This window comes from Hesperophylax consimilis, chromosome 21 (assembly GCF_061612785.1).
Source record: "Hesperophylax consimilis isolate HC1 chromosome 21, BYU_Hcon_1.0, whole genome shotgun sequence".
Lineage (NCBI taxonomy): Eukaryota > Metazoa > Arthropoda > Insecta > Trichoptera > Limnephilidae > Hesperophylax > Hesperophylax consimilis.
The window spans coordinates 18873467-18900158 of record NC_142856.1 but is presented as its reverse complement, the minus strand read 5'-3'; the positions used below and the strand labels follow the sequence as shown (position 1 = coordinate 18900158).

General features: G+C 33.5%; 1 protein-coding gene across 3 annotated transcripts in view; it reads left to right on the top strand.

The window, feature by feature from the left end:
- The window catches only part of LOC149413694 (neurobeachin-like), a 423308-nt gene that overhangs the window by 110560 nt on the left and 286056 nt on the right, over window positions 1–26692 (top strand). The window contains exon 2 of one of the 3 annotated variants that reach the window (XM_089644731.1): window positions 15117–15226. The exons of the other annotated variants lie outside the window; for them this stretch is intronic. Within the exon in view, the coding sequence (XP_089500857.1) occupies window positions 15117–15212 (96 nt within the window). The 3' untranslated portion in view covers window positions 15213–15226. Of the gene's footprint in view, window positions 1–15116; window positions 15227–26692 lie in introns of those variants that run through there. 3 annotated transcript variants of the gene reach the window in all.

Genomic DNA, 26692 nt, shown 5'->3' with positions numbered 1-26692 from the left:
ATTTTTTGTAGTGAAAATAATACATATGTTGTTTTTTTAGCATTAAGTGTGAGTAGGTTATTATCAAACCATGATTTTAAGATATTAATACATTCATTTGCAAGTTTGTTAACTAGTTCCCATGTTTGACCTTTTATTAATAAAACAGTATCATCAGCATAAGAGATTAATTCACCTTTGATTTTCTGTTGGAAAATGTCATTTACATACATTAAAAATAGTAATGGTCCGAGGACCGTGCCTTGAGGAATGCCAAATGTACTTGTTAGTGGTGTACTAAAAGTTTGGTTTAATTTTACAATTTGAGGTCTCTCTGTTAAGTAGCTTTCTATCCATTTAAGGGCTAAGTGGTCAATGCCATTTTCTTTTAATTTTAATATAAGTTTTTCATGGGAAATGCTGTCAAATGCTTTCTTTAAGTCAATAAAAATTCCTATACATTTATTTGATTTGTCCAGGGTACTCTGAATACTAGATGAAATTTTTGCAATGGCATCTTGGGTACTTTTTCCCTCTGTGAAACCGAATTGATTTTCATTTATAATTTTGTTTTTATTTAAGAATGCAGTTAGTCTTTTTTTAGCAATTTTTTCAAAAATTTTCGATATATTAGATAAGAGTGAAATGGGTCTATAATTAGAAATGTCCTCCGGGCTACCGGACTTAAATATTGGAGAGATTATGGTTTTCTTATACGTGCTCGGGAAAACTCCTGTCTTAAAGCTATTGTTTATAATATGAGAGATTGGTGTAGAAACATAATTTTTAATGATTTTTAGTGTTTTTACGGTGAGACCGTCAATTCCCGGAGCAGAACCACCTCGCATTTTTGATATAATTTGTACAATTTCAGACGGATTGGTTGGTTCGAAGAGTTCTAGTTTAGTTTCTATATTCGGAATATTTTCAATATACATATTATTTATTTTTTTCACGGTAATTTTTTCTGCTAGACTCTTTCCTATATTTGCAAAGAAATCATTAAAAGCGTTTGCTCCTTTTTTAGGTTCTTCAATACAGTTAATTATGTTATTGTTTTGTATTACACTCTTAATAGTATTACTTTTGGTTTTTTGTTTATTTTCCATGATTTCATTGATTATATTCCAAACTTTCTTACTGTCATTTTCAGAATCATCAAGTTTGTTTTTATAATAAATTTCTTTCGTGTTTTTTATGAGCGTGGTTAATTTATTTTTGTATTCTCTAAAAAATACATAAATATAATTATATGTATTTTTTTTTAAAGAAAGACCAACATTCCCGGGTTACGAATAACCTGACAATATTTGAAAATCTCCTACTACCACCACAGAAAGCGGAAAATGTTGCTTGAGTTGTGATGGAGGACTTAGCCAGCCGAGGAATTGAACACACTACGCCTGGGTGGGACCCAAGCGCGATGTCAACTCGGCCACCGACCGGTCTATATGTATTTACAAATATACTAAATATTATTTTATATGAGTAAGTTGTAAAATAACACAAATCTCCTTTAAAAATAAAAATGTTCGTTTGTTCAAAATCTAAAATCGTAGAAAGTTCTTTTGATTGCTTTGAAATTTTGACATAACATTGCATTCGAATATGCGTGTGTTTTTTATATACCTATGTTACATATAAATGTCACCAGTGACAGATAAAAACATATATTTTAAAAAAAAATGCGCAATCCTTGGACAAAAATGCCATCTGTTGGACGTAAAAGCAACACGCGCTATTATTTGTCTATCTGCACAGACAGACTGAGCCACAGCAACGTGTGACGGGGTACAGCTAGTTAATCAAATAACATTGACTTGCGCACGTAGGGATTTAACGCCGTGACCTCCGGCTTGCGAGTTGAGAGCCTTACCCCTCGACCACTGAGGCTGTCCTTTGCTGCAAAGTGTCTAGCTAGTTTAAACAAAATAGGAGATACCTTTTCCTCCAAATAAAATATTGCTTTACTGCTTTATAATTAAGATTTACCGCATTCTTACTAACCTCAGATTTGTTGTATTTTTATGGTAGAGCGAATTTCGTGCGTATTCGATAGGTACTCCAAAATCGAAATACATTTACCACGCGCAAATAAAAGAATTCGTAATAAAGTTTAGTGGATTCAAATTGGTGCAATGGAAAATGGTACCAGCGGTAAATCGGAATGCCTGTTCGTTTAAGTTTAAATCCATTTCAATTCAAAATAGTAACGCGTAAGCAGTAAAAACAAGAAGAAGATGTGGAACTTTTATACTGTGTGGTAAAAAAGTAAATATTTTAAAGCTCGCAAACTTTTCGGAAAGCTTTCTGTTATATCTTCTTAATGGATCTTTGACCGTTATATTATATTTCTTTACATGTATTTGTATGTCCTGTACAATATTAATTATCATTCTTATACCGGATGTCCGGTGATATAGTGCACAAACTTCGGCAGAAATTACGGCAGAAGTAAAAAAAAAAAAAATTAAAAAATATTTTTCCATACAAACAATTTACCTTTTTAACCTGAAAACTACCGTAAATCTTTGGAATTTCGAAAAAGTAATGTACCTTTTTTATTAATTGTTTTTGTGCTTAGTTCGTAGAACTCCATTTTTTTAGTTTAATACAAATCAAATTAAATAATGTTATTACTAGGTTCTGCAAGTATTTTATTATTGTGAAAGCTGTTTCGGAGTTAAAACGATTTATTTTGTATGATTCTATTTTAATTTCAATTTTTATGTCTAAAATGATTTATTACCGGTTGAACCGATTTAGTGAAGTAATTGTGACAATAGATTCTCTATTCTGTGGGGTACTTTGAAATCTCTTCTTCTCACATTATATGGTAATGTTTTCTCAATTGTTTAATAATCACGTGACTGCTATTTAAATGTGTCATATTGTTTAGGTCTTGTGGACATATTAATTAATGTTATATTAGGATCATTCGTTCGTTCACGAAAACGGCGCTATATAAATTAGCCCACTATTATTTTTGACTGATTATATTTTCGCTTCAATGTGGACTAACCCCAGTTTGAAAATGGCCTTAACAACGAAATACCTGTCACAATAATACAAAACTAAAATACTTACAGAATTTAATAATACCACTATTACATTTTATTTTAATTATATTTTTTTTAAAGTATCTTTTTTACTCGTTCTATCATGTAGAATCACTTCACTAAGTTAGTGCACTTAACCCCCGCACACCTTGTAGGTATGTTTTTTATTTGTATTATCACGTAGATTCACCTCCCTAAGTTAGTGCACTTAACCTCCGGACACCTTGTAGGTATGTTTTTTGAAGTGAAACTTCTTTAGGCGCGTAATGGATTTTCGATGGACGGAGTAAAACCGAGTCAGGATCGACACGAAAATGCGGGTACCCCCACCACCGCTCACCGTTCACTGTCCCTCTCTCACCATATGCGCTTGTTGAGGTGGGGGAGCCGCTCACGAACGTTCTCTCTCTTCTCTTCTTTCCTCTCTCTCAGACACCAGCGAACTGCGCCACGCCAAGCATCAGCTGCTTGGTTAGTATACTGCGTCGTGAGTGTAATACGAGTGAAATACGTAATTGATTGTGGTTCATACGGTTTAACAAAAGAAGTTTCACTTCTGTCTTGCGTAGGCTTGACACACCCACTTTTTTTATTTGTATTATCATGTAGATTCACCTCCCTAAGTTAGTGCACTTAACCCCCGGACACCTTGTAGGTATGTTTTTTATTTGTATTATCATGTAGATTCACCTCCGTAAGTTAGTGCACTTAACCTCCGGACATCTTGTAGGTGTGTTTTTTTGCTTGTATTATCATGTAGATTCACCTCCCTAAGTTAGTGCACGTAACCCCCGGACACCTTGTAGGTTTGTTATGTATATATGTACTTAATTTTATTTGAATATTGTGTAAGTACTTAACCTAAATTTTAAATATATTTTACTTTAATCATGATCATTTTTGGAGTTATTATGAACATTATATTTCGAACAGCTTTGCGGTTTCCATCCTCAGGGCAGATGTCTAGATAGATTTGATATATGTGCTTATGGATGTAGATGTGATACACTGTTGCAAGATTGGTGTATTTCTTAATATATTTTTCTGCGTTCAATTTTGGTGTAGCCATTTATATTTTGCATTGTTTACTGTGTAAGCAACCTAGTGTATGCTATCTATAATAATGTAATTGTCATTGCGCCTGTCTAAAAGATTTATGGTTTATAATTAATAATTAGGTATTTACGTACTTGCAACTTGCAAATCTTTTGGTTTTGATTTATTAAATAAGAGAATATAAAAAAAAATATTTTTGGTTTCAAGGTTTACTGTTCACAGACTACTAGAATCTTTATGATTTGTGACTTGTGTTGATAGTGGAATTCAATTATACCATACACATCAAAATTGTGTATATTATTAAATTAATCCCAATAGTATGAAAACAATATAACTTTACTCGTGTGTAATGCGAATAAAGAATCCAATATTTTTTTATTATTATATTAACAATATGTCGTTAGTATCTGTCTCGGAAATTAATGACTTAGGTATTTGGTTTGACACGAAACTTAACTTTATCAAGCATATAGAAATAATACCCAATAAAGCTTTGAAAATGTTGGGATTTATTTTAAGGGTATCTAGTGATTTCAATAATGTCAATACTGTAAAAACATTATATATGTAACTAGTAAGGTGTCATGTAGAATACAATTCCACGGTTTGGTCCCCAAATTATGAGGTTCATTCACATGTGATTGAAAGAATCCAAAATAAATTTTTAACATATGTACATTTTAAAATGGGCATTCCTAGAGAAAACCTAAATAACGATAACGTACTTTGTTCATTAAATTTAATAAAATTATCTGATCGTAGAATCATTTCCGATTTAACCTGTTTGTATAAAATCATTAATTCAATGTTTGATACCCCTGATTTATTATATGTAATCTCTTTTCATACTCCAAGCAGGTCGGTTGCAAGACAGTACCTACCATATTATTGCAGCAATTCTATATCAACGTCCCAATATCACACTCCTATGCGACAGATTCAACAGCTGGAAACAAATACTCCGATGTTGTTGATATATTTAGTACATCAATTTCATTATATAAGCATACCTTATTGAAGTTTTTTTCATCAAGTAGGGGAATGTTTTGATAAAGCTATTTAAATTGACAGTCATACAGTATTTTGCACGTTAACAGTATTTTGTCGGCTGAAAGAAAAAAAATATTTTGGATTTTTTATATTTATATTTTGTACCTACATACTGTGTGGATCAAATTCAACAATATTTTTTATATATGTGTTTTAAACAGTCATTTCCTGCACTATTTACGAGTATAATTTCTTAAATATTGTTATATATGTATGTAAAAGTCTTAATAGGCCTAAAATAAATAAATAAATATTGATATTGCAATGCGAGTTGCCTGTGTACTCTCAGATTCATTTATCGACAAATCACCGAAAGAGAGATGGTCTCGCCACCTCACCCTTGGTTTGTTCTCCTGTTGGGCTGGTCTACCAATTTTTGTCTATGAATTGTACCAATTTTCGTAACAAATTCTTAACAGTCTTTAGAAAGCTGTGCTGTGACAAGATAAAATCAGTACGGTGCGACTATTTTTTTGTACATTACTATTGTTTCTATTTTCCGCAACTTTTTTTATTAGTTTTTGTTTATATTCCACTTTAACAAACATAAATATATCTTCGCTAGAAGTATGTGAAATTTTTTCTACCCTCAAATTTTGTCATCCCTTTGCTTCTTTCTGCTTGCCTTGCAATACTGAATATTGAACCGAGTTTTTTGCGAGTTCTTCGTTTGGCATTTCGCGTTTTTGAAAACGTCAGCATTTGACCCGAGAGAAAAACTTTCACCCCGGAATATGAGGCATGTCGCTCCGGTTGCTTTGGGGGTTTAAGGGGGTGGTTTTTACTTCCCTTACCTTTCCTTGATTGAAAATAACAAAGTTCGAAGTAATGCACGAATTGTTTTGGGTTGATTTTCTTTTGTGATAGTAATGAATCCATAACTGTGCATATTTCATTTTGGATATTGTAATAATAATTTTTATCTCAAATTTTTTTATTTATATCTAAAAATGACAACAAATACTAATTATGGGTGATTTTCTTACTTTTTATTTTATCACGGATACGCGGACATATAAACATTTCTCTGAAATCGGATGACGTTACGGGAGCTAATATCCAAAATAAATGTCGGTTCTACCCGATCGGCATTTGGTGAATTTGTTAGCGCGGTTGACTCCAGTCTCAAGGCAGGTACAATCATCAGTCAAACTATTTTTAAGTTTAAAAAAATTTAAAATAAATGTGTTGTGGTAAAAAAATTAGTTTTTTACAGGTAGATTTTTTGGGGCTTTATTCCATGTCAGATTTTTATTATGTGTACCTTAAAAAAATCTCTAATTCCAAGTGAAAGCTCCGTCTTTTTCTTACCACGCTGTATTTTTGCTGGTTCCTAATAAAGCGCACAAAGTTTTGATAACCTTTATTTTTGGTTCTATATTTAGTTTTTGTTTTTAACTTACACAATTTATTCCGATATTTTTTTTGTTATAATGAAGTGGCATATTAATGTGTGTTCAATAATCTATTGCTCACCAACACCGACACATTCTGAGCCCAATGAATAGTTACAACAATAAATTAACGAAAAACTAAAATTGTACGTCTCAACTTAATATTTTGGTACCAATATATTCGCTCACATATTTGCTTCCAACTTATCAAAACGTCTACTTATCGAAATTAACCTTAAATGTACCTTTTTTATTACAACAAAGTCACTATCCACAACCGTCTGTTTGTGCGCTTATTTCTTCCAAAATATGCAACGGAGTTTGATGGATTTTATCTGTCATTTAGAGAATTTCTTCCGAATGGTTATATTATACAAGGTGTCCGGAAACTCGTAGTACAAGCGGGAAACTGGTGAATCACATTTGGAGTCGATTTTTTAGTATATTTTTTTTGATTTGAGCTTTCGTTATCGAGTAAATCGAGTTAGAAGTTTATTTTTTTTTATTTATTTTTTTTTAATCAAATTCTTATAAATTATTACTGAAGATCAAAGTACCCAACTAATTAAAACTATTTGAAAGTAAAACAAATGAAGAAACTCGGATTTGAAGCATTATTTTGAAATCACCCTTCATTTAATCCGGTGTAGGGGAGACCGGGGTTAGTTAACTATAGGCCTTAGTAGACTCAGCGGTGATGACTTGAACGGTTCTCAAGAAAGGGCGCTGTAAGTCCTTCCCATCATTTAAATAGCCGGTGCGGATTAGTATTTGTGTTCCTTTCGATCCCTACGCACGTGTCGGTTTATATAGTTCTGATTTTCGATATTTTGCTTTGGTGAGTAACTTTTTTATTGCAATTTATTTTATTATTGCTGTGCCCTAATTAATCAAGATCATATAAACATAAACTGGGTGCTAATTGTGCTTCTTTTGTGAGTGAATAGCGATAGTTGTGTTTTTTGTGGGACTGGTCGTTTACTGGAAATAATGCTTTAAAATTAAAAATGGCGACTTGGGTTAGTCGACTCAGTGGCGTTGGGGTTAGTCGACTCGCTGAGTCGACTAACCCCAGCGCGTTGAATTTATTTGCATATTTACTTAATATTTTATTTTTGTAATCCATATAACAGAGAACTTTTCATTTCGATAGATATTCGCAATGAGAAAATACAAAAGAAAAACCGATAAGGGGAAAACTTGCGATACAAATAAAAAAAGAGAAGCAATCTGGAAAAACTAACAAAAAAAGAAATCCAACACTACTAAATTAACAATGGCTACCAAAACTTTGTTTACTGATGACGACGAGGATTCTGAAGATGAAACTTCATGCCTGATTTGCGATGAGCCCTACACATATAATGTTCCTGGGGAAGAATGGGTGAAGTGTGTGATCTGCCAATTATGGGCTCACAAAAAATGTGTATCTGGCAACGCTACCTACTACCAATGCATCAACTGTAATTCAGATGACGATATGTAATGTTTATAATGTGTAATAAATTTTCATGTGTAAATTTTGACTGTATTCTTTTTCAATTCAATATTGACTCATTTGAGTCAACTAACCCACTACTATGAGTCAAATAGCCCCACACCCGGGGTTTGTTGACTCAGTGGGAGGGTTTTTTTGTAAACATAATTGCTGACCTGTAGGTGGATGTTTTAACTTGTTTTATCAACTGATCACATAGTCAAATGTGTATGTTACATTATTGGATTAACAGTCCATGGTGACGAGCCTTAATTTTTTTTTTTAAATCAAAAAGTGAAAAGTGGGTCAACTAGCCCCGGTCTTCCCTAATCATAAAATATTTCTGCTCTGCAGGGTTAAAACATCTGTTGTTCAACCCTAAACACCAGAAAAACTTTAACCCTAAAATAGCCGAAATATATTTTTTTTTGTTTTTTTTTTTTTTTGTGAAAATGCTCATATCAAAAAACTTTATGTTTATTTGGGTTCCCCATGTGGTGTAGATTCTCCAGTTTCCCGCTTGTACTACGAGTTTCCGGACACCGTGACATGGATATTATATTTATTGAATGTAGAGAAGAGTCGAACAATGTAGTTTATTTATAAAACTGTTTATTTGGTAATGTGAGCCTCACTGGGTGTTTACTGGCTTATCCGTGCTGAAGCCCACAAGACAAAATATTTTTTATTTTTTAATTTACTATTATTATTTTTTTTATATATATTCAATAATATTATTATTAATTCATAAAAACTGTCAGTTTGATAATGCCTTCAGAAGGCGAAGCAGCTGTCACGCGTAATAATAATTACACAGCAGAACTTGTTTAAAAATAAACTGTTTTTATAAATCTAATAATAATCTTATTGAATATATAAAAAAATTAAAATTAAAATGGAATTCTACAAATTAAACTTGATAACAATTAACAATATAGTATCCAAATAAAATCGACTGTATTTAAATTAACTTTAATTAAATGAAATTGTTGAACGCTTTTATTGCATGGTATTTGTGGTGTCCAAAGCTTGTGCTTTCCGACGGATTTTTAAAAATATTTTCTATGTACTCTCTCCTAACTGATCTACTAATGTTAGTTTTACCTATTGTTAAATATATTTGTAATCTAGCCTCTTTAAAGTATTATAATATTAAAATATTTTTTTCGTAAACTAGCTTCCAACTTATCAAAATAAATTTTAAATGTACCTATTGTTAAAATAACATATTTGTAAACTTGCCTGTCTCAATACAGGACATACCTAGTGTGACATATACTGTATAAAATAAGTGTAAACCCTACATGAATCTACATACTAAATTAAATTCAATTAAATGGGTACAACAGGAATCTTCCGATGTCGATCTATTGACAAATATAATAAAAATGGTTACTAATTGCTAATCTTGATGTCATGATTATTATTTTGTTCAGACCTTTAAAATTAAACAAACTTCAAATTACATTTACCTCAAATTATTGTAAATCATTTATTAGTATGTTTCGCAAATACATATTTAATGCATATCAATGTAAAATAAATGAGTACCGCTACGATTCTTTTACCGCACTCTAATTTAGTTTGATGCATAAAGTTTATTCCAACTCGCAACATGGTCATTACCGATTGTCTATTTTTATTGAAAGCCTAGCGTGCTGCTCATTATTCAACTTACAAATCATAGAAATATGTTACTCAATGAATGCAATATATATTTATGTCCATAAAAAAAACGATTAGTGTTAATCTATCCACGTATACCCTATTTTTTTCTTTTCCTCGGAATTTCAACGTGTTCTTAATTTGAATCTGCCACCACCCCCCGCCACGTCTCAGTTTTTCTCAATCTCCATCTACTACGCTAAAACTCTATAGGGTCTGTATTCTGGTTCTCAATCAGGCATCAACAGGGCGAAAGCAATTCGATTAAGGAGTTTTTGCACGCTGGGGGACTGTTGTTATTTTATTTTATTAGAATACCACCATTCGACATTATGCACTCCTTCGTTTTACCTTCCAAAGTTGGAAATATAGAGATTAAGTTCCTCGACTACAAATCTAGAGACCGCGGGTGTGAATCTACTCTCAAAATCGCCCCGGTGAAGATCATGATACAATCATCTTAAATCTAAATATATTTCAGAGCAGTAGACGCTCTCAGTATCTTGAAGTTCCTTGAAATTGTCGTAGACTTTCTTGGCGACCAGATCTGACTAGCCAGATACTTTTCAAACTTCCTCTTTTGCATTATTCATATTCACAGATGAATAATGTATTTTAAATGAAAATCACCAAAAATAATCGGTGCACATAAATATAATTTTTGTGATTTTTGATATTTTATCGTTACATCTATTTGGATGAAATCATTTTTAGATTTTACTGATTTCTAATCATCGTGTAAATTGGAATGTCGAATCCCTGACTCTAAACACTTTTCGATTACTGATTATTAATTATCGTGTAAATTAGAATGTTGAATCCTGACTGTAAATACTTTTCAATTACTGATTACTAATTGTAGTGCTAGTTATGTTAGTACTAGCATTTTATGACATATAGCGCTGGGGTGCCCGGGCAACACGCTAAAGATGCACGAGCAAATCCGAATGGCTCCAACCAATTCCGAACCTAGCCGATAGTGACCAGGAGGCGCCACTTGCCAGCTGCAGTTCTCAGAATAACTTATACGCTCTCTAGAACAGGACGCCTGTACTACAACAGTACTTTTGTATTTATTATCGTAAATAAAACAAATTGTAATCTTAACGAACTATTGTAATATAATTGAAGACTTCAACGATTCTCCACACAAAGGAATCCGAGTATTTAGTTGTAATTAAAAGACATTACACTAATCATAGTGTAAATTAAAATGTCGATTACCTGACTGTTATCATTTTTCAATTAGCGATTACTAATCATCGTGTAAATTAGAATGTCGAAACCAATTGTTACGGGTACGGGAACCATAGCATTTGAAACGCATTATTCGCCCACTAATATATACATAAATGGTAACTCTATTATTAAGGTTATTCAACCACCCAATGTGCTACGGTTTGGGGTAGTAATAATATTGCCTTTGCATGTCAGCCCTCAATGGTAATCGATACGAAGTTACCAAGGATTATAAACCTACCACTGTACTGTACTTTGCGGCCTTGATGAATGCTTTAATCTTTAATACGTTGTGGGTAATAGTAATAATGGTACAAATAAATTGCCTATATAAGTAAGTTAGAAGTTAGAACTCCAGTTGTTATAAATGTTTAAGTCATTCAACATTTTAACGGTTTATTGTATTCAACTATAGTTAATGATAGTACGGGATCATTATTTAAACACCCAGCTAAACTCATTGCATAGTAGAAAATTTTATATTTTCTTATATTCATATGTTTAAATGCCTATGAGTGTAAGAAAATATAAAGTTTGTGCGTAAGTTAAACTAAACAATCAAAGATTTCACCTTTCCTAAAGAAAAATAGGAACCGACTGTATCTAGTGTATTTCACCTGTAAAAAGTATTCATGTTGTGTGAAAAAGTGTCTATTCATTGTGAATAAAGTGATTCAGATTATTCTCAAACAATGGATTTTTATTAAAAATGTGTGCTACTTAAACTATGTTGAAATGTAATACTTTTTTTAGCTGATCTTCATGGTGTTCTCTCTTTCTAAAACTCTTTATATTTTATTTATGACAATAATAGAAAAGAAGATAGATTGAGTTTTATGAGTGGTGACAGATAAAACACATCATAATAAAATCATATTAGTGTTACGACAAACCTGAATATATTACAATTATCCCTACTCCCGTTATAAAAAGCTGAAATTGTTTCTTGTGCAACGTTGGGAGACTTGGATTGAACCCGATGATTTGGATTACTCGGCTACTAACAGTTGTTATATTAAAATCCTATGTTCCAAATAAATGAATGGTCATTTTTAATGCCAAGTCCAGTCTTACGAATTTTATGTCAGGTTTAGGGTCATTCACAAAAACATTTGTTTAAAGGGCTGTTTATTCGCATTTATTAGAGCCGGTAATAAATTGGTGTCACTAATAACCGGCTTTACGTTTTAGGGAACAAAGCATGTAGGTCTTATTAACATAAAAAGTCAGGGGTAAAATTAACCCTGTTAACTCTCTTGGCCTAAAATAATTGTTGGAAGTCTTTAATTTACATAAGTGGAGATATTAATTGATCAACAATGAATTTATGAATTAAACCTACAAATATTGTCCCGAAATGTAAAAGTAAATTATTCGATACAGGTTCCAACCGGTCGGTGGCTGAGTTGACATGGCGTTTGGGTCCCACCCAGGCGTAATGTGTTCAATTCCTCGGTCCTGCATCACAACACAAGCAACATTTTCCGCTTACTGTGGTGGTAGTCCGAGATTTTCAAATATTGTCAGGTTATTCGTAACCCGGGAATGTTTGTCTTTGTTTTTATAGATTTATTATATTGAACTGAATAATAGCGATTTGAATCTATGTAAATTATAGAGAATTCCGAAGCAGAAAAGTTAAAGATAAAAAATTATCTTTTGCGTAATTAGTCGATGCTGTTGCTAGGAATCTTAACAACTAAGTAATAATTATTGCGGTATTACCTTATCCTAAATTATAATCTTCAGAAAATTAAAAATATATCATATTGTAATATAAGCTTTGCAATATCATTTTTTTGTATGTATACAATAGAGTTGAAACTCGGGCGAAGCCGGGTGGTCAGCAAGGCTTAGTTCCTGCGAGCAATTCCTAGATGCGACCGATCTTTTCTGATTCACATTTGTCGTTTGAGAGTCACTAATATTGTCTTCAATGATTAAATATTACAATTAGAATTGAACTCGTTAAGTTATTCCAAAATTGAAAATATTCATCCTAGACTTGTAGAAAAGTCGATAGATGTCGCACATTAAAATAAACATGGAAACATCAATCCAAGGCACTATCTAGATTGCATTCAGTAATAGATTGTATTTTTTAGATTACATGGTAGAATCGTGCAATCATGCACACATATAGAAGCAGTAAATATATGAATTAAAAATTGAACATTTTGCTGGTAGTTCTTAGTCGAAGTATGATACAGTTAAATATGACAGAATTTGAGCAGGTAAAATGAGATCAGTGGTATAGCAAAGCCCCGGCAAGGCCGAGGTCCTGGCTTCAATTCCTAGAAGCTACCGAAACTTTTTCCGATTTTTCTGTTTCACATTTGACGTTTGAGAGTCGTTAATATTGTCCTCAATGATTTTATAATGAAAAAAAGAATTACAAAAATAGACGAATAGAATATTTCATTTAGCAAATCTAAGAATCTTATTAAGTGCTTTATAAAATAAATACGTAGTCACAGTACAAAAGCTTTTCTTTTTAACATTTATCTTTGAATATTATTTTCCAAATTCATTTTTGGTGATGTGATTAAACCACTCTTTCTACGAAGATACTTTTTTCTGATAAATGGATTATTTAATATTATTCATGAAATTGGTTCGGGTCGTGATTTCTTTTTGAAATGATTGGAAAATAATTCCGAATTTAGATGAAAAATTTTAAGGCCAAATTGTAACTTAATAATGGTTGTTTTTGTTGACCGAAAACTCCTCTTGATTGGTTTTGGAAAGTCGGAAACATTTTAGAAATGTCCCAGCGAATAATTATTTTGGAACACCTTTTTATTTTTAACTTATTTTGAAGGTTATTCCCATAAATGTAATATATCATTGAAGAAGAAGATAATACTAATAAATCTAAACGAAACATGAAACAGAACAAGACACAGAAACATAAAAAGGTAACAGCCACAACTAGGAATCGAATCCAAGATCTCTTTTCTTACCAGGACAGTTGTCTTATTGGAATTGATTGACCATTGGAAACGATTTATTAAACATCATAGTTGTCGATCTTATATTTCAAATTCAGAATTAGCAATATCATGTTACAAATTAGTTGCAAATCAAAATCATATGTTTTTGGTTTGAAAATTTGATCGCTTAGAAATACTATAAATGTTTTCATTAAATACTGTGAGTGGAACGGTTCCATGATATTTCATCAAAATGAAAATTCAACACACCTTTAAAAAGTGATATAGAGTTATTAAAAGTGATGAAACAAAAACTAGGTTTCATAATTACCTATGTAACATATTTAGCCTAGTTTTTCTTTCATCACTTTTCATGACTTTAAATCACTTTTTGTAGGTGTGTTAAATTGTCATTTTGGTGAAATACCCGGTCAACACTTTCTGAATTACTTTTTAAATGAATCAAATTTTTAATCTCAATAATTTAATTCCGGATTTTGTAGTAAAGTTGGATGGCATAGTACATCAGTGATGTTTGATTTCTTCCTTGTGTGAAATTTAATTAATTTGCTTTGCATTTCTCGTCCCTTGTCCGTGTATTTCGTAATTGTAATTTATTTTTCCTTTCATTTCCCTAGACATCATCACTATGTTTATTTTGTGTCAAATATATAGTTTGCCGAATAATATATTGCTTTCAGTATTATTGAAATACAATATACCGTATGCAGTAATTTTTTTGCATTACTGTATAATATGTTTAAATTATATATATACACATATATATGAACATAAATAAATATGTAAATGTTCATATCTTCAAAATCTTAAATCTCTGAAACTTCTACACTGACTGCTTTGAAGTTTTGACACAACATTGCATTCGAATACGTCTGATATTTGATATTTGACATGGAGTTTTTAATATTTGACGAGTGGCGTGCCGGATCGGGAGAGGTTGGTTTGGGGAGACCCTATGACCTCTCCATCTGGTCTCACGTGGCCCTTCGCCTTGTGCCGCAGCGTGCTGTAAAGATCATTCGTCCATTACTCCTGGACTGATCCATAGATTCCTACCAATCCCTCATACCTTTTTCCTTCCCAGAACCTCATCTCCTTCCTTTCATTACAAAGACCCTCCACACAGCGTTCCCAAAGATGGCCTCCTGTGGCAGTCTAATAATAATCTCGATGATTAACATTTAGTATTGGTAGTGAAACTATTTACTTTGTTCTAATGATATGTTTCCTTTTGTTTCAGGTAAATTCCTCTTCTATTACGAACCGCCGGTGTTTCCCTACTCGGTTTGTCACAGGTGGGAACGGCACAAATCCCCCCGGAATTTCTAATACGTAACGGTACAATGTGATACTCAGAGATGAATTTACCTCATTCCTAATTATTATCTGAAGGCAAATACGGCTGGAATCTTCTCAGCAAATTGTCTCCTAATTAGTGTGGAAACATTTGCGAAAGGCAGGCGGCTACTTTACTATCAAAGCCTTCTGAGGATTCAGCTCGGTATGAAAATATATAAGACATCCATACGACTAGGGATGCATACGAATATGTATGCACCTACTTCCTGACATAAGCTTTTGGGCAGGGGTCCTGAATGCGAAAACCTTACTAAAAATGAAAATGGTCTTTTTTTCGTGACGTTTGTATCTATACTTCATAGGCACGGTATATCAGTTGATCCTAGTTGGAGTCGGGTACCTGGACACAATGGGCCCTAGATTCTTAACCACCCTCATACCCTTTTCCTTAAAAGGACTCTCCACACATCATCTCCAAAGAAGTCATAGGATTTTTTTTCCTCAGGGCCTCCTGTGTGGAGCTAATTAAAAAAGTTCCCTTTTTAAACGCCGAGGCGTTAGCAGTGATATTGCATACATTCTTCGCACCGAAATTTACCCAAATTGATCATTTTTATCAATACATGATTAAAGGAGCAATGATATTAATTCATACAAAAATATACTCAACCTAACACAGTCTGGTAAGGTATAAGAGGAATTTTAAAAGTTCCAATGTGAGATTGGTTTGTTTTTCAGCGGTTAGTTGGTCATAATTTCACGAAGAGTGCACTAATTCCAGCAAACCAAATACTGTTTAGTGTCCTCGCATATAGCACCATGCTGATTGAAGTGGGGGATTTTATCAAAAATCAACTCAATTAAACCCGCTTAAAAATAATCTGCGGTCGTTGATATTTTGAAATATCGCGATGATTATTTTGGTTTTGCGAAGAATAAAGAAGCACGTTCCTCTATTAAAATTATAGACAAAAGTGTAATACAATACCTATTAGGATTGTTAACTAACCTACGCTAAGCTCGACCTTCCAACCAACCCGAGGGTAAAATCGACATATCTATACTATATCACTTCATCGATAATCTACAATTTTTCTTGTGTTATAACCCAGAGATAATGTAGAATCAAAATTGAACTTCATATCTTGTAGGTATCGAAACGAAAGATCCGAAGAAAAATCCGTTTCAGGTACACATATAGCAGCGAATGTTTATGCGAACGCAATACTCACACAGATGCATACCTTGCATCTAGCATATTTCAAACCTGTTATTAGATTTTAGAAAAATGTTTCCCCGTGAAATTGAATAAAAGTTATTTTCTAATATTATTAAATTAACGAAATGTACTCTTTGAATAACTGCAAAAAACTCTTCTATTATTCAATTTCGATTAACACTTGCCCCTTTTCGTAAAAAAAAACGAAAAGTAAGCATAATCACGACAAATTAATGTCTGTTTCTCAGTGATGTTTTGCAAGAACATCACTGTCGGAAAATAACCAATACACACAATAATATGTATGTGTTGTTCATCAACTCAGACTGCGGGTCCTATACTACCACCACTGAAAAGACAATCTATCGACCTCAAATACAGCTTGTCTGTGTAGGTACCCAAAGTAAGGTCTATTTTCCCTTACTTCGATCAAACCTATTCAAATAAGAAAATTTGGTCGCAATAAACATTACCTTATCTACGCACGCATTGTTCTGAATACAGTGAATATAGACCTTAATAAATAAAAATAATACAGTTAAACATCGTGACTGTTATTACGGTGCGGCGTACCACCCGGGAACATAAATTCAAGAAGGTTTTACTCTTCTGCCTTGCATATTCTCCGGTACGCTGTAACTATTAAGCAGTTCCGCAAATAGCCTCGTGTAGATCCACATACTACTTTCTACATACTTCATTCTACTTACTACCAGTAGCGGTTTTCTCTAAGCAGCATATGTGCAGCGAACTCCCAAACGGCAGACGAAAAAAACTAACATACATTATAATATTACTACTTTTTTTGAACAGCGCGCGCGCCTTCCTTACTAAAAAATCTATTCATGGGTGCGAAATTCAGAACGCACCTATGGACAGATAACTCCTGTGATATATTTCATACGAACAAAATTAATATAGAGAGGTACCTATCTATCTTCAGAGCCAAAATATTAGTATTATGTCGCGGCGCACCTTCAACCTTGTGCAAGTGACACATCCAAGCCTTTATAAAATTCTTCAGATGTCACTTACGAATAATGGTGAATTTATATGCGCCTCAGATGGAAATGAAACACAAAAATATGAAATTATTATTGGATGCACAAAATATCTATTTTCACTATCGTTGCTGAGCAAAAGTATGTTGTTGGGATTTTTTTATCACTGTTCGTACATTTTTACGAATACGTGATGTATTTGTGTGGATGGATATTTAAATAAATAAAAATTTCCACTAATAAATTTGATTTAACCTTCCATTGCGCATGGGCACAAACCGCCACTGCTTTTTACATTGTACGTATTCAATACCCTCCCCGTTGCAGCTAGTCGTATGGTGCTTACTCGGGCCTATTTCTTCGTTTCCCAGTATTTCCATGAATGGTATCCAATTGAAAACCTTTTAGTGCCGGCTCCACATTCTGCTGCATTGAAGGAGCGTGTATGCAGTTGCAACGCCATACACGAGTGCCTCGAAAGTGCAATCGTTCCGCTAGCTAGCCTCTCTTGTCTTAATGCTTTTTGGGGCAGTGGAAGAATGTCCCAATTTAAAGATTATAATGTAACAAGTACTACCTACATTTAACGCCTTGATGCCATGCTTGAACTAGTGTGTTGTTTGATATTTTCATAGAATAAATAATGACAACCTAGAAAAAATTGTTGGATAGATCGGTTTTCTACTTAGAGATAAGAAATTATTCCTCAATAATTTTTTCGTTAAGTGCGATTCCAGGAGGTGGATTCCTGATCTTTCCTGATGAGGAACGGTAATCCGTCTCCAGTTCTCTCGGACGATAGCGAAAATTCGTTAATTTTAAGGTAAAGGACATTTCCTTATCTGCAGGTCCGAAATCGCCACTCTACAATTTTGCATCTGGCACTTCAGTGGTGTTAGCAATCAAATCGCTTGTTTGATTAGAGAAGCTTCGTCTATTAGCCGCTTTTTATATGCTATCCTTCACAAGAGCTCTTTTGTCTGTATTGTGTACGTTGGTACGACCAGGGGAACTATATCGCCATCGGGTTAAGGAAGTTGATTGTTGGTGCAAACCTTTCCTAGGTCCTGATTAAATAAGGGGAAATACGAAAGGTAATTCTACATGCGCTTCGTTTTAAATAATCATTGGTCCAAGAAACCTCCCGTTGTTTGCTAGCTGTTGTTACCAGTAAAACACTCACACACGACACACACCTACGTTTTGCGTATGAATTTAAAATTTCAATCAATTGTTAACAACATATTTTTGAGCTGACAAACCGCTGTTCATTGCTTGGCGGAAATAAATCGACATATATTATTTTCAATAAATCCTCTTTTTTCCTTTTCTTTTGTAGTTAGCGTCTTGATTTGCTGGAATTATGTAAGGTATTATTTTCTTTGGATTATAAAGAATACGAAACAATCTCTGTTTTCTGTAAGCTTTACCCTCTCGTCTCGAGTCCAGAGGACAGCACCCTTATCCATGGCTAGCTTTCTGATGATATCTTCAAATGCCTCTTATGTCATGCGTCCCAACGTCACATGTTTCAACGCTTGTCAATGCGTTGAATCATCATCAATTATATACGGTACAGTGTACAAGGTTTATGCAATCACTCACTTGGTCAGATTTGCTAGTCAGTTAGCATTGTGGCATCAGTTGAGATTAGGGTAATCTTTAGAAAGCATTGATAATCCGAAATCCCACAACATACTTCAAAATGCGTAAATCATTACTATGGACACTGTTCGACATAAATCACTGTGGATTTGAATATAAATATGTTTAAATTCATGTCGAAAGTATTTTTGTTGTATATTGTAGCAATTTGGTTGAAATATCGAACTCATGGGATGAATGTTTCACGAAACGCCACGTAAGGTTAGAACGGAAAGCTCTGAAATTGCCGTGTGGGAAGATTTATCTGTGCTGTGGAAACCGGGCCAACATTCAACACTGAAAGAGTGTGGGTAGTGGTTACCCAGTTGATATCCTTCAGATTTTAATTCGTATAATCAAAAGCAATACTTTACATTGTATAGTGATTTGTTTTTGGGGTAATATGCCGTTTCGCGCTACCTCCTTCTTAAGCCAACGTTTCGGACAGCATTGCAGTGTCCATCATCAGGGCAGATGTGTTGAACCTTTACATTCTATGTTATGGGCGGTGGCGGCCCGTTACTTTTGGGTGTGCTACAGTACTAATATTTAAAAAAAATCGCATTATTGATGTTGTTGTAGCCGAAAACGTTTTTTATTCGAAAATTCTCTTTTTGTATGAATATTTTCAGGAAATCGGCGCCGCATACTGCCAAACTGAAATTTCCTGAAAAAATTCATTAAAAAAACGAATTTTCGAAAAAAAAAATTGTTTGTACTAAACAACATCACTAATTTCGAATTTTTCATAGATTGTTCAATAGAAGTTTGAAAATCGTGACAACTAGATTTTTTGTCCTACATTTAACATTTTAACGAAAAAAACGCAGATTTTCCCGAGAAGAACGCGAATTTCAATTTCCGTATTTTAAACACGAATTTCTAATCCTTTAAAATAAGATTGTAATATTATGCGTAATAAATATTTCACTTCATGTCAAAAACGCCTCGTATTGTCATTAATTTTTTGATTTTTCAAAATAGGAATAGACAATATATTAAAATTAAAAACAAAGCTTGCCTGTAATAATTTAAATGATCGTAATAATTCCGCCACTTTCTTGCTTTCGATTACCAAAAAATAACATAACGTCCCCTCTGTTGAAAAACCCTCTGCTTTTCTGAAAAAATGCCGCTTTTCCTTGAAATTCCACAAACATTACGCGAATATCGAACAAAAATAACACGAATTTCGCTGAAAATAACGCGGAATTTTCAGGTCCCTAGACTTTTTACTTACTGGACTTTTTGTTTAATTATGCAAAATAATTGGGATGGCAGGCTGACGTCCTTAAATTGAAATACAAATTAATATTAATAAACATTAATTTCTTTGTACAGCCACGATCTAGTTAGAGGGACCCTGTTACAATGTTATATGTAACTGGATTAAATTAATTAATCTGTAAATGGATTTCTCAAATTTGCAAAAATATCTGTAGAATGAAGCTTCTCAACATTTAGTAAATAGGCAATGCTGGTAGTAACTGTAATATTTGTTCATTAATTGGTATATTATCTGTGAATTATGTATATTGACATGGACAACCTAAGAATTTATTACCAGAATTGCAGGGGTTTAAGAACTAAACTTAATGAAGTTTATCTAGAAATACTTAATAAACAATTTTGATATTATTATTCTAACTGAAACATGGTTGAACGACTCTATATCTGATTCAGAAATTTTTGGCTCGCGTTATAATGTTTTCAGAAGGGACCGTAACAGTTCTTCTAACCATAAAAGTGACGGAGGGGGTGTATTGATAGCCGTTTTACAAGAGTACCAAACAAACCGCTGCCTGTAAGCATTGGGAAAGTACCTTGGAAGACGTATGGGTGACTATCAAATTCAGCCAGAACAAATTAACGAGATGTCTCTATATCTGTGCTCTTTATATACCCCCCCCGTTGCTTGTTGATAATTTTGAATACCTTTTTGAAAAAATTAGCAATGTTATGGAAGGCGTTGGTGAATCGAATTTGTTAATTATAGGAGATTTCAACCTGGCAGGTATTCGTTGGACCCGCAATGAGCCTAACCAGACTCATTTCTTATCTCCAGAAAATTATAATAATGACATCGGCAACCATCTTGTGAACTTTCTTGCCCTAAATAACCTCAATCAATTCAATGACATTGTGAATAGTAACGGTAGAATCTCAGATCTCGTTTTATCCAATTCACATGAACTACAAGTCAGGCAAAGTACCGATATCTTAAGTCGCATTGATGTACATCACCCACCCTTAGAGATTGATTTTAGTTTTGATTTCAAATTAACAAAAATGCTAAAAAATAAAACCTTACTTAAATATGATTTTAATAAAAATGATTACATTCAATTCAATAAGGAATTACAAGAACTAGATTGGGCATTACTTTTACCTGAATTCATGTCGGTGGACAATATGGTTTCTATATTTTACACTCATCTGAATCGTATAATTGAGAAATGCGTTACCAAAATTGTAAATTGTAATAAGCAGTATCCCCACTGGTACTCACCAGACTTAGTTAAACTTATTAAGGAAAAAAATAAATTTCGAATTCTCTATAAAAAATATAAAAATCCTCGTGATAGAAATTCTTACGAACTCTTACGCACCCGTTGTTCCAAACTCATTAGTAATTGCTACTTTAAATATATTCAACAAATCGAATCGTGTCTGGTTAATCATAATAGCGTTAAAACTTTTTGGAGATTTATCAAACAAAAGAAAAAAAATAACAGTACTATCCCCCAAAATATGACGTATGGAGAAAAAAAGTCATCCAATGGCGAGGAAAGCAGTGAACTATTTGCCCAACACTTTTCATCAGTATATGAGAAAGATAACATAAGAGGCAACGAAGAGACTCAACCTCATCCCGTTTCAATAGATCAATCAAACGGCGTTCTGCACACAGTAAATATTAGTGTGCACGATGTAAAAATAGCAATGCTTAACCTCGACCAGAGCAAAGGTCCGGGTCCCGACAAAATTCCACCTATCCTAATTAAAAAGTGTGCACACAGTCTCGCACTCCCTCTGACTATCATTTACAGGAAATCGTTGTCTTCATCCGTTTTCCCAACAAGATGGAAACAAGCAAATATTGTACCTATACCTAAAAGTGGCGACCTTCACGACGTCACAAACTATAGACCCATCTCCATTCTCTGTTCATTTGCTAAAATTTTCGAAAAAATAATTTGTCCAAGTCTGAATTATCATCTCAAAAATCTTATTACTCCAAAACAGCATGGATTTCTCTCCCAGAAATCAACATCCTCCAATTTACTTTGCTATGTCACTACCTTAACCGAAGCTGTCGATAAAGGTCAACAGATAGACAGCATCTACACTGACTTTAGCAAGGCCTTTGATAAGGTAAATCACAGATTATTAATACATAAACTAAAACGCATGGGTGTTCATGGTACCTTGCTAAACTGGTTTCACTCCTATCTAACTGACCGTGAACAAAGAGTAGTATTTGATGGTTATGAGTCAAGAGGATTAGATGTGCCGTCTGGAGTACCTCAAGGGTCCCATTTGGGCCCGATCTTGTTCCTTGTTTTTATTAATGACTTGTGCGATGTTATTTTGGATTCTAAAATTTTATTGTTCGCCGATGATTGTAAGATTTTTAAAATTATCCACACATTACTTGATTCAATACTCCTTCAAAATGATATCAACAGAGTTTCTAAATGGTGCACTGACAATAGAATGTTTCTGAATTCTTTAAAATGTGTCCACATAACTTTTACACGTAAACGCAACTCAATCTCAACTCAATATTTTATCGACGGTACTAAACTCCAGGAAGTCACAACCATTCGGGACCTAGGCGTAATATTTGATAAAAAACTAACTTTCACACCTCATATCGACAACATTATTTCTAGATCCCTAAAAATGCTAGGATTTATCAAACGAAATAGTAAAAATTTTCAGAATCCCAAATCAAAAATAACGCTATACAATTCCTTCACCCGCAACGTGTTGGAGTACGCAAGTTCTATATGGAGTCCAACCTACAAAGTTCATATTCAGCGAATAGAGCGGGTTCAAAAACATTTTATGTACCACCTAGCGTATTGTGATAAGCGAGCTCGATCACTTCCTCATTACACCGATAGACTAAATTTCTACAATGTACGCACCCTTGAACAGAGAAGACTAAATATTGATTTAAATTTCCTTTTCAAAATTATTAATGCTCTAATAAACTGCCCTTTTTTACTCTATCAAATTATGTTCAACGTTCCTAGAATTGGTTCCCGACTAATACATTATATTCCGTTACATATTAAAAAATATAAAACTAAGCTGGGGTATGACTCACCTTTACCAAGAATGTGCCGTTATTTGAACGAGACATATAAAAGTCATCCCATTGATTTGTCAATGTCATCACTGGCCACCTTCAAATCAAACGTAAACAAGACTTAAAGCTACCTATCGTGTTGATCTATAAAATAATTACTGTTGCTGTTATGAAATGTATATGTAAGTGTATGTATTTGTGTATACATGTATGCATGTAGGTGCATACATGTACATTATTCTTTACGTATAGTTTTGTGTTCATCAATGTTGTGTTTGTCTGTAATTAGTGATAGTATCAACCAAGTTTAATTAGTGTAATTGAATTTCGAGAGCTTTGATATGAATCACTGTTGACAAACCTAAGAAAAAAAAAAAAAAATAAAAAAAAAATAAAAATAAAAAAAATATAAAAATATTAATGATAATATTATCGCTAAAATTTGAGAACATAAAATTTAATTTATTTAAAATTAAGACTGTTCGATCTTTTTCTAATTTTTCTGTTTCAAATTTTCGTTAAAGAATCGCTGATATTGTCTTCAATCATTAAATAATAAAGCCAGTAAGTAAAGAATAACTAACTTTTTCTGTTAGCTTTTACGCCAATGGAGCGAATATGAACTTAATAATATTAACTTAATACATATTTATTTGGCTGACTTGATCGAGTCGTTTGCATTTGTCTAAATTTGTTTCGAAAATCACTTTATTATTAAAGCAAGCCTTCCTTTGATTAGGGCTAACTTTGAGTAGGTTGCTAACTTTGACTGAGCTTTTCAATATTACGATACCTACCTGCCTTAAGAAAGTTTGAAAGTGTCATTGAGATGGTGGCCTTTGTACAAATTGTATAATTCCTCATCTGAAAAAAAAAACCAAAATATTTTACGGTTTATAATTATGTAGGTGGGTATTTAAAGTACCTATTTACAAATCTTATAATTTCGGAGGTAATTTTGTTTTAATTTATTAAATAAGAAAAAAAGTACCCGCTACTCCGGTTGCCGCTACAAACACACAGACACTCTCCTTTATATAAAATATTACCTTTTAGTAAATTAGGATTACAAACTTTATAAATTTGTTTAATGTATTTATCAAAAACTACCTGGATCAAAGTTATAATGTTAACATCATAATATTACTGCGAAAATCCACTTTGAATTAACAGATTTATAGAGCTTATATTTTGTACGTTTCGTATAAGTTGGACTTTCCCCTGAAGCCTAGCAGACCCTCACGTGATGTTACGTAATACGCAGACTTCCAGCGTATTCGTGTCAGTTCAACGTCCCATATAATCATTTGGCAACCGGGCGAGGCATGAGTGGCCAACGCTCACGGCTGTATAGACAGGGGGATACTGGATGCGGAACTTTCTAGCTAAGCTCGACTCAAATAATTATTTCACACAAAGCGGTTAATTTCATAGAAATTGTGGTAGTCACTGAGAGTTCCTGATTAAGCCGAGTGAAGTTATTTAACCGTAATTCGGTTTTTCTGCCACTTTTCTTGTGTCCGGCAATATTGTCTTTTAGAATTCAATTTTTATTTACTCTTTTTACATTAACTCCGCACAGGAGATTCCGAGGAAATTTATTTTTCAGGGAGTATGTCATCTTTTGGGATGCTGTGTGGAGGTTCTTTTCGAGACAATGAAGGAGTGAACCTGAGTCTTGAAGAGACCCATGGTGCGGGCACGAGGAATCGCCGGTGGCCAGCAATTTGTTCTACAACGGAGCTGTTGAACTCAATAACGTGTCGTAGAAAATACTCCTTTTATCGTGACAAATGTTAACCGTGCACCGGTGCAGAAGGGATCAATGACGCTAGTTCCGAGTTCGGAGCATCTTCTATTGAAATACATGTAGAACAAAGATTGGAATCCGTTTGGTAGGTGAAGCAAACGGATCGCCCGTTTCTGCATGGCCCAAGGTCTTTTATTTATTAATATTGTGAGGCTGGGGGGAGAAAGAGATGGGGTAGAGAAAGGTCGGTACGTACCTGGCTTTTCGGATCTGACCGTCAAACACGGCTAAAGCGATTTGTAGCAACGTTTCAATATGAATTTTGGCGTTGTTATTACGTAAAAATAATGTTGTGTTTTCTCGTTTCTGAATAATGCGATCGATCAAGTAAATTTCCTATTTATGGGTAGCAAATTATTTTTCATGTAGGTAGATTATATTTATTTATATGCTGTTATAATTCGTACTATGATATAAGTTGCATGCTCGGAAGATAGTGTTGGAAAGACGGGGAACATAGTAGTCACACGCTTTTATTGCATATTTACTGTCATGCTGTCTCGTATAAAGATAGCAGAGTGTGAACTTGGTTGTCTCTTTCATACATTAAGACACATGTTCCCTTACAATGGGTAACGTTTCGATGGTTTAGAGAAGTAGAGAGGAACCGAAAGAGATATGATTATCAGGAGAACACGTTACGCCCCTAAAACAAGTTTAAAATATCACACAAAAAGGCGAAAACTGGTTTCCACCCTCGGGCCTTTTACAACATAATATCATGTCAAAAATTTTCCCGTTTCACGTTCAATTTGAAATAAAATACTGTTTTTGAAACCAAATTAATGATTCCTTCAGATTTTAGTATAAAAAATGATTAAAAATTTTACAATTTTGACACAAATGTTTTTGAAGTCGCTTACCGATGGTTTTATCTTGTAAACTGTAATTACCACTTTATACGAAACTATAAAACATATTCAAAAAGGACGGGTTGTTTCGAAGAATTTGAACAATTCTTCAAATTTCAACGTTCATTTTCGGGTTCTGTGAAAGTCCCACTCAAGTTATGTTATTATATAATTATAGGCCAGCTGTTTGACAAAACTGAAATAATAAGAGTTGAAAAAATCTTTCACATAATTTGAAAATTTACTTTTAAATTTGAAGAATTTTCGTTTCATATGAAAACATTTATTCTAAAATTTTCAAACCTTCACAAATATCACCGTATTAAAAAAATAATTAGCATGTTTTAAGTATGTTCCATGTTGGGAGATATATAATTTTCAGAAAATATTTAAATCTGTTTTCTTTGGCCGTGTAGAGTACTGTAGAGGTTATAATATTCTTCCAGTATTCCAGTAATTCTTCTTCCTGTACGGAAATATTCCATGGAATTCAGAAGATTTCGCACATTTCCCGTATCCCGTGGGGTTGTTCATATTTCCCACCTCGACATAAGTAGAACGGCATACCTGGTAATAAACCTGCCTAGACTGCACCTACACAATCCCGACGTTGTCCCATAACTAAGACATAAATTTCCACGCAAAATATCCGTAAATGTGCGAGCTATTTACGA